The sequence below is a fragment of the Sinocyclocheilus anshuiensis genome, unplaced genomic scaffold, assembly GCF_001515605.1.
Source record: "Sinocyclocheilus anshuiensis isolate Anshui unplaced genomic scaffold, SAMN03320099.WGS_v1.1 scaffold454, whole genome shotgun sequence".
Classification (NCBI taxonomy): Eukaryota; Metazoa; Chordata; class Actinopteri; order Cypriniformes; family Cyprinidae; genus Sinocyclocheilus; species Sinocyclocheilus anshuiensis.
Window position 1 is genome coordinate 1,138,842 of NW_015548217.1, and position 9,578 is coordinate 1,148,419.

General features: G+C 32.1%; 1 protein-coding gene across 1 annotated transcript in view; it reads right to left on the reverse strand.

Moving 5' to 3' along the window:
* Positions 1–9,267, reverse strand: part of lmf1 (lipase maturation factor 1) — a 41,661-nt gene extending 32,394 nt beyond the window's left edge. The window contains exons 1-3 of the mRNA XM_016440839.1: positions 8,976–9,267; positions 8,480–8,789; positions 4,969–4,979 (exon numbers count right to left, since the gene is read on the reverse strand). Coding sequence (XP_016296325.1) covers positions 4,969–4,979; positions 8,480–8,789; positions 8,976–9,195 — 541 coding nt within the window. The 5' untranslated portion in view covers positions 9,196–9,267. The remainder of the gene's footprint in view (positions 1–4,968; positions 4,980–8,479; positions 8,790–8,975) is intronic.
* Positions 9,268–9,578: the final 311 nt, after the last annotated feature.

A 9,578-nucleotide genomic window follows, 5' to 3' on the forward strand; every position in this document is an offset into this window, starting at 1 on the left:
TTTTTACCGTGTCCTGAACCTCCACAGCGATGCCCTTCTTCTTCAGGAAGTCCAGCACGTTTGGATCCAGACGCTCCGTACGAGCCCCCGTCCCCAGAACCAGAATCTCTGCAAGACCACCGGCAGCCCGGGTTACTAACATAACTAAGACCACCAAAAATCATTATAATGTGGATTTTATTTCAGCTAGTTGCCAAGGCAACATTTCTTGTCTTCATTAAGTATTAAAATCACTGAAATTAAATAAACTAAGACTTCATTAAACATTTTATACACATTTAAAACAAAAAATAATACAAATGACAAAAACAACAAAATTACTAAAACGTTAAAACAGAAAATATAAAAATAAAATCTAATTTAAAATATTAACAAAAACTAGTAAAAATTACAAAAAACACAACAAAATTAGTAAAACTTTAACTAAAATTAAAATGAAAACAAAATATATATTTTTACATTTCAAAATATTAACAAAAACGAATTAAAAATAACAAAAACACGACTTAAAAAATTACTAAAACCTTAGCTAAAATTTAAATAAAAACAGAAAATATAAAAATAAAATCTAATTTAAAATATTAACAAAAACTAGTAAAAATTACAAAAAACACAACAAAATTAGTAAAACTTTAACTAAAATTAAAATGAAAACAAAATATATATTTTTACATTTCAAAATATTAACAAAAACGAATTAAAAATAACAAAAACACGACTTAAAAAATTACTAAAACCTTAGCTAAAATTTAAATAAAAACAGAAAATATAAAAATAAAATCTAATTTAAAATATTAACAAAAACTAGTAAAAATTACAAAAAAACACAACAAAATTACTAAAACTTTAGCTAAAATTAAAATGAAAACATTTTTTTTTTTTTTTTCAAAATATGAACAAAAACTAATTAAAAATAACAAAAACACAACTTAAAGAATTACTAAAACCTTAGCTAAAATTAAAATGAAACCAGAAAATATAAAAATAAAATCTAATTTAAAATATTAACAAAAACTAGTAAAAATTACAAAAAACACAACAAAATTAGTAAAACTTTAACTAAAATTAAAATGAAAACAAAATATATATTTTTACATTTCAAAATATTAACAAAAACGAATTAAAAATAACAAAAACACGACTTAAAAAATTACTAAAACCTTAGCTAAAATTTAAATAAAAACAGAAAATATAAAAATAAAATCTAATTTAAAATATTAACAAAAACTAGTAAAAATTAAACAAAATTACTAAAACTTTAGTTAAAATTTAAATGAAAACAGAAAATATAAAAATAAAATCTAATGCAAAATATTAACAAAAACTAGTAAAAATTACAAAAACACAACAAAATTACTGAAGTTTTAACTAAAATTAAAATGAAAAAAAAAAATCTCATTCAAAATATTAACAAAAACCAATCAAAATTACAAAAATTACTAAAACTTTAACATCTGCTGTCAATGTTTTAATCGTTCATCGCTGGAAAAAAACAAACAAAAACATTCCGACAGTGATTGTGATGTGGACTTCTCTTCTAATTAAAATTATTATTAAAACCAATTGTTTTTGGTGTGAACAGGCCTTTAAAACAGGTGCTCTGGGCATCGAATAATCAAATACTCTCTTTTGCATTTCACTTGGCATTCAACACCACCCATGAGTGTTTTTTCTGCCACTGGGCTGCTTTAAAGCAAAGAGAATGTGCTTCGAATCTCTAAATGACTGCCATCTAAACTTCTCCTCAGGGAGTCAATCCATGCAAACTCCTGAGAGCCGCAGAACACTGGTATTAATGTACAGAGAGAATCAAGAATCACCGCATCGCTTCGCTTTACACAGAGAATCAAGCGTTTACATACTAGCAGATTTCGTCTGACCTCAAGCGCACTGAATCACTGAGATGCAATCAAAATGTTTAGCAATAACCTCTTGCAACCGGCTTCTATGCAGGATTTATGGCACAAACTCTGTGAATTCAGCCTCAAGTCTCTCTGGGAAAGAAATGGGCTTTCGAGCGACGCAGCGCTGTGTTTACTCGTGTAAAGCCTGTAGGTGGTTTGTGTGCGGCACACACTGGAAAGTGGGCAGAAATGAGCGATTGGAGCGTGACAGAGGTTGGAGGTGCTCACATTTATCTCTCCAAAGTATCATACACACAGGAGACGGGCGAGAGAATCGCTCCAGCATCTCGTTGCTATTTTTACACCCCCTAATCAGATTTCTAGACACAATTATTTGGTTTGGGACTGAATAATTCATTACATCTGCAGCGCCGCTGATTGCATTTGAGTCTTGGGAGAAGAACAGAAGATTCTGCATATTTGAGACGCCGCCATGTACTCTTTGCACTTAATTTAGTTTACTGCTAACTGAACTGGAGAAGTTTTTGCATGGCACTCCTATCCAAATAAAATTAAAACAGATTACCAATTTAACACTCACACTCAAGGTACTGTTCATTAAAACAAATGACAAAATTAAATTGTATATTGAATGTCTTAGAGGTGTACATCAGATGATTTGACATTGATTGTCTTCGATATTTGCCAATACCTCAAATCACGTCACAATCAGATTTAAACAGATTCAGGAGTCTGTGATCAATATATTGATTATATGTTATCATGTGCCTATTTTACATAAACTGTTACTTTTGTATAAGTCGTGGCCTAATGGTTAGAGAGTCGGACTCATAACCCAAAGGTTGCGGGTTCGAGTCTCGTACCGGCAGGGATTGTAGGTGGAAGGAGTGATTGTACAGCGCTCTCTCCCACCTTCAATACCACGACTGAGGTGCCCTTGAGCAAGGCACCGAACCCCCAACTGCTCCCCGGGCGCCGCAGCATAAATGGCTGCCCACTGCTCCAGGTGTGTTCACGGTGTGTGTGTGTGTTCACTGCTGTGTGTGTGCACTTTGGATGGGTAAATGCAGAGCACTAATTCCGAGTATGGGTCACCATACTTGGCCACATGTCATGTCACTTTTTTTTTTTTTTTTTTTTTTTTTAATCCACAAATGCAACCGAAATATAACATGAACATTTAATTGAATCTCTGAAATCTGCAAATCCTATACGGAAGCTTGTTTCTGCCATGAGATGAAAAAATAATAAAAAGTTTAATGTAAAAAACTTATCACAGTTCGGACTTATCCGCTCAGAATTATGAAGGGGAAAAAAAGACAGATTTGTGAGATATAAACTACAAATTGCAAGGGGAAAAAATCTAAATTTTGAAATATACAGAAAGAAAAAAAATTATCTCAATTTTTTCTTGCAATTATGAGTCTATATCTTTTTATGTCACATAATTATAATTTACCAAAGCATCACATTTTTCTTAAGTGGAGGAACTGGGCTTCTACATAAAAGTCAATGAAATGTTGTAGGTGTGATATGTGAGACATAAACTACAAATTGCAAGAAAAAAAAATGAATTTTGAAATATACAGAAAGAAAAAAAAAAAGTATCTGTCTTGCAATTATGAGTTTATATCTCACAATTTTGCCTTTTTTCCCCTCGCTATTCACTGACTTTCTTTCTATGCATTTCTGACTTTTTTTTAACATTTTTTTTTAGAATTGCAAATGTGTATCTTGCAAGAAAAAAAAGCCTAAATTGTGAGATAATCTCAACACTGTGAGAAAAAAGTCCACAATTACATTTTGTATTTTTTTATTCGATGGAGGAAACAGGCTTCCATATATATACAGTGGGTATGGAAAGTATTCAGACCCCCTTCAATTTTTCACTCTTTGTTATATTGCAGCCATTTGCTAAAATCATTTAAGTTAATTTTTTTTCCTCATTAATGTACACACAGCACCCCATATTGACAGAAAAACACAGAATTGTTGACATTTTTGCAGATTTATTAAAAAAGAAAAACTGAAATATCACATGGTCCTAAGTATTCAGACCCTTTGCTGTGACACTCATATATTTAACTCAGGTGCTGTCCATTTCTTCTGATCATCCTTGAGATGGTTCTACACCTTCATTTGAGTCCAGCTGTGTTTGATTATACTGATTGGACTTGATTAGGAAAGCCACACACCTGTCTATATAAGACCTTACAGCTCACAGTGCATGTCAGAGCAAATGAGAATCATGAGGTCAAAGGAACTGCCTGAAGAGCTCAGAGACAAAATTGTGGCAAGGCACAGATCTGGCCAATTTTATTACAATATATATATATATATATATATATATATATTATATAATAAATCTAAATAACAGTCAAGAAAGTCTTCCTGTTCTCTCGGAAATGTGCAAACTGTAAGACATTGGCAACAAAATGAGGTGAAAAAAAAAGATTTTTACACATTGCGTCAGTGCATAATATTTTTGGTCATTTGATCGATGCATCGTTTTACACCCCTAGTATGAATACTTTTGAAAATGGAAAAAGATTTATAATCATCTGAAATCCATTACATGACTGTTACATGCACTTGGATTGATCCCTAAAACCAGGAAAGGCTTTACATGACAAAACTGGTGTAAAACACAAAATAAATATTCAAATATAAATCAAAGAGCATGTTCTTGTCTTCCATTCAACAATAGGCTTAAATTAAATGCTGATTGGCCAATTGAACCCATTTGTGGCTTTCTTCTTTATCTGGAGAATTTGGATTTTGGTGGGATGGATCGATCACAGATGTGGTTAGTGGGATGGGGTAAAACGCTGGGGTAAGAGTTCAGATGAATCATCTCCCCACTGTGACTTGGCGCAGTCGACATCTTACCAAACCGATTTGGCTTCAAAGCCTCTATCGGTCACACTCGTGGAGATCCCAAATCAAAAATCTAAACACTGAAGGGAATTCTGGGAGAAGAGGCCCTGTTTTATTCTTCTGTTGCAATGATTCATTTAAAACTCACATCTATGATAATGTTGCTACTAGAAAACAAAAAGTGCATAACTTTATTTTATAAACAATGTGAGAGATGATTACTCACCAAAGGAGTACCTGGATAAAAGGAAACAGAGAAATATATGAGATTAAATCCATTTTCATCATTTATAAGTAGGGAAGCCCATTTTCGCAACATAAGAAAAAAAATCATGCTTTGGTAGATTGTAATTATGAGATAAAAAGTCAAAATTATGAGATACTGAGTCATACTTATGAGATAAGAAGCTATAATTATGACACAGTAAGTCATACAAACAGTTAAAGTTATGACACTATGTCAAAGTGATAAAAAGTCAAATTATGGCATAAATCGAAATTATGAGATACTAAGTCATACTTATGAGATAAAAAGTCATAATTATGACACTAAGTCATAGATAAAAAGTAAAGTTATGACATACTAAGTCATAATGGAATAAAGTTGAATTATGTCAAAATTATGATGAAATGCATAATTATGACATTAAAAGTCAAAATTATGAGATACTGAGTCATAATTATGAGATTAAAAGTCATAATTACGACATACTCAGTCAAAAAGAGATAATCAAATTATGACATAAAAAGACAATTGTGAGAAGTCATATTTATGAGATGAAAAGACAAATTATGCATCTTGTCAATTTATGAGATAAAAAGTCAAAATTATGAGATACTGAGTCATACTTATGAGATAAGAAGCTATAATTATGACACAGTAAGTCATACAAACAGTTAAAGTTATGACACTGTCAAAGTGATAAAAAGTCAAATTATGGCATAAATCGAAATTATGAGATAAAAAGTCATAATTATGACACTAAGTCATAGATAACAAGTAAAAGCTATGACATACTAAGTCATAATGGAATAAAGTTGAATTATGACAAAGTGTTGAAATTATGAGATACTAAGGCAAAATTGTGATGATATGCATAATTATGACATTAAAAGTCATAATTACGGCATACAAAGTCAAAAAGTAAATGTTATGACATACCATGTCATAGAGACAATCAAATTATGACATAAAAAGTCAAAACTGTGAGATAAGTCATATTTATGAGATGAAAAGACAAATTATGCAACTTGTCAATTTATGATAAAGTCTAAATTTTGAGATACTAACTCAATTATTAAACAAAAAGTTAATTGTGAGATAAGTCATATTTATGAGATGAAAAGACAAATTATGCAACTTGTCAATTTATGATAAAAAGTCTAAATTTTGAGATACTAACTCAATTATTAAACAAAAAGTTAAAAGAAAGTTTGAGATGCTAAATCATAATTATGAGAAAAATATTACATAAATTGCATAATTATGACATAAAAAGTCAAAATTATGAGATAAAAAGCCAAAATTATGATGTGAAATGCATATTTATCACCTGAAAAGCTGAAATTATGAGATACCAGGTCATAATTATGAGATAATTATGACAAAAAGTAAAAAAAAATGAAGCACAAACCAAAAGAAGCAAAACTCACACTAAAAAGCAAACATTATGACATACTAAGTCATACTGAGATAAAAAGTCAAATTGTGACATAAAAAGTTATGACAGTCAAATTTGTCATTGTTATGTCTTTTTAATCACAATATCAACTTTTTTTTAATCTCATAATTACTTAGTATGCCATAATTTTAAGTTGCTTTTTTTGTTATAATTATTAGTTTTTATCTCATTGTTTTCACTTTTTGTCATTGTTTTGTCATAATGTCAGCTTTATTTTAATTTTGACTTGATAATGATTATGACTCCTTATCTCATCGTTGTGACGTTTTATGTAATTATGTCATAATCATGACGGTTTATCTCATTATTAAAACTTAGTATGACATTATTTTGGCTTTTCATGTCATGTAATAATTAGAATTTACCGAAGCATCACTTTTTTTCTTAAGTGGAGGAAATGGGCTTCTACATAAAAGTCAATGAAATGGTGTAGGTGTGGCAAAAACAGTCCATTTTTCTCCAACAAAATGACATAATTCAATCTAATTTTATTACAATAATAAGACTGTATTGTTTTAACATGAGAAAGATGAATGCGTGTGTGTGTGTGTGTGTGTGTGTGTACAGGTTTATATATCCTGGTGGGGACTTAAACCTGACTACACACAGACTCATGGGGACTCGTGTCACGGTGGGGACCTAAATTGTGGTCCCCACAGGTACAAAAGCTTATAAATCATACAGAATTAAGTTTTTTGAAAATCTAAAAATGCAGAAAGTTTCCTGTAAGGGGTAGGCATACAAAGTCAAAAAGTAAATGTTATGACATACCATGTCATAGAGACAATCAAATTATGACATAAAAAGTCAAAATTGTGAGATAAGTCATATTTATGAGATGAAAAGACAAATTATGCAACTTGTCAATTTATGATAAAGTCTAAATTTTGAGATACTAACTCAATTATTAAACAAAAAGTTAAAAGAAAGTTTGAGATGCTAAATCATAATTATGAGAAAAATATTACATAAATTGCATAATTATGACATAAAAAGTCAAAATTATGAGATAAAAAGCCAAAATTATGATGTGAAATGCATATTTATCACCTGAAAAGCTGAAATTATGAGATACCAGGTCATAATTATGAGATAATTATGACAAAAAGTAAAAAAAAATGAAGCACAAACCAAAAGAAGCAAAACTCACACTAAAAAGCAAACATTATGACATACTAAGTCATACTGAGATAAAAAGTCAAATTGTGACATAAAAAGTTATGACAGTCAAATTTGTCATTGTTATGTCTTTTTAATCACAATATCAATTTTTTTTAATCTCATAATTACTTAGTATGCCATAATTTTAAGTTGCTTTTTTTGTTATAATTATTAGTTTTTATCTCATTGTTTTCACTTTTTGTCATTGTTTTGTCATAATGTCAGCTTTATTTTAATTTTGACTTGATAATGATTATGACTCCTTATCTCATCGTTGTGACGTTTTATGTAATTATGTCATAATCATGACGGTTTATCTCATTATTAAAACTTAGTATGACATTATTTTGGCTTTTCATGTCATGTAATAATTAGAATTTACCGAAGCATCACTTTTTTTCTTAAGTGGAGGAAATGGGCTTCTACATAAAAGTCAATGAAATGGTGTAGGTGTGGCAAAAACAGTCCATTTTTCTCCAACAAAATGACATAATTAAATCTAATTTTATTAATTTTAATAATAAGACTGTATTGTTTTAACATGAGAAAGATGAATGCGTGTGTGTGTGTGTGTACAGGTTTATATATACTGGTGGGGACTTAAACCTGACTACACACAGACTCATGGGGACTCGTGTCACGGTGGGGACCTAAATTGTGGTCCCCACAGGTACAAAAGCTTATAAATCATACAGAATTAAGTTTTTTGAAAATCTAAAAATGCACAAAGTTTCCTGTGAGGGGTAGGTTTAGGGGTAGGGGTGGTGTAGGGCGATAGAATATACGGTCTGTACAGTATAAAAACCATTACGCCTATGGAGAGTCCCCACAAGGATAGCTGACCAGACGTGTGTGAGTGTGTGTGTGTGTGTGTGTGTGTGTGTGTGTGCTCACCAAAGCTGTCCGACATTCACAATAGAGTGATACAGGATCCAAAGTACTCCCATAATGATCATATTGGCACTTCCCATGATTAAAACAAACCCTGACAGAGCCATTCCCGCCAGAGCAATGCCATCCAGGTTGGCATCCATGTCATTCCAGTCCATAAACCAGAGGACTGAAGGAGTGTACGCCAGGGCCGCAAAGCCAATCTTGCCACCCACATAACGCTTGACGCTCCTCAAGTAGTCTTTGCAAGGCATGAGCCCTTTCTCTCCAATGAGCTGTTTGTTCTGGTTGTAGGCGACAGTGAAAGCCACAACTAGAAAGAAAACAAGACAGCAGTGATTAAGCACACAGGTGAGTTATTACAGACAGGCTGCATTTCACTAATGTAACCTTATAGGTTTCTATTGCACAGATTAGTAACTGTAAGTAACTGATGAAACTAATTGTGTCTGATCTCCTAGCAACTGCATCCTGTAGAGCTGCCACCTGTCAAACTCACAGTAGATGAAAGCAATGGCTCGCAGCAGCACGATGCGTGTGAGCCAGTAGGTCCCGGTTTGTAACGATACGCCCACTTTCTTGTCATATTTGGTCGAGTCTTCGTCTTGCACTGTCTCGCTGCAGCTGTCGTGTGAAAGACTGTCTGAAACAAGCGCATCGCCACGTCTCTTTCTCAGGAAACTTTCGCTGTTCTCGGAGCTCTCACTGGAGGACGCCATATTTTCCGCACGCTCTGCACATGCGTGGGAACTCACGCGCAGCGCATCGGACCAATCAGAGGACAATGCGCTTCTTTCTGAGACTGGCGCATCTGCTGTAGTAGAGATGAAATATTCTTGCTCATGTTAAACGACTCGATAATTATTGTAAATAACTATTGAAATAAAAACCGTGCGAAAACAGAGCTAAAGATTTAACATTTATATTTAAAATCTATATGCTGAGATGTTTAGAAATGTAATTCATTTAAAGATAGATTCAAATAGTTCATTTAAACATTTATAAGCAATTAAAAAAAAACTTTTTTAAAAATCTGCACCAAAATAAAATATACCATCACCAAAGACCCTTTCAACACATTTAGGGGGGGGGGGCGGAATAT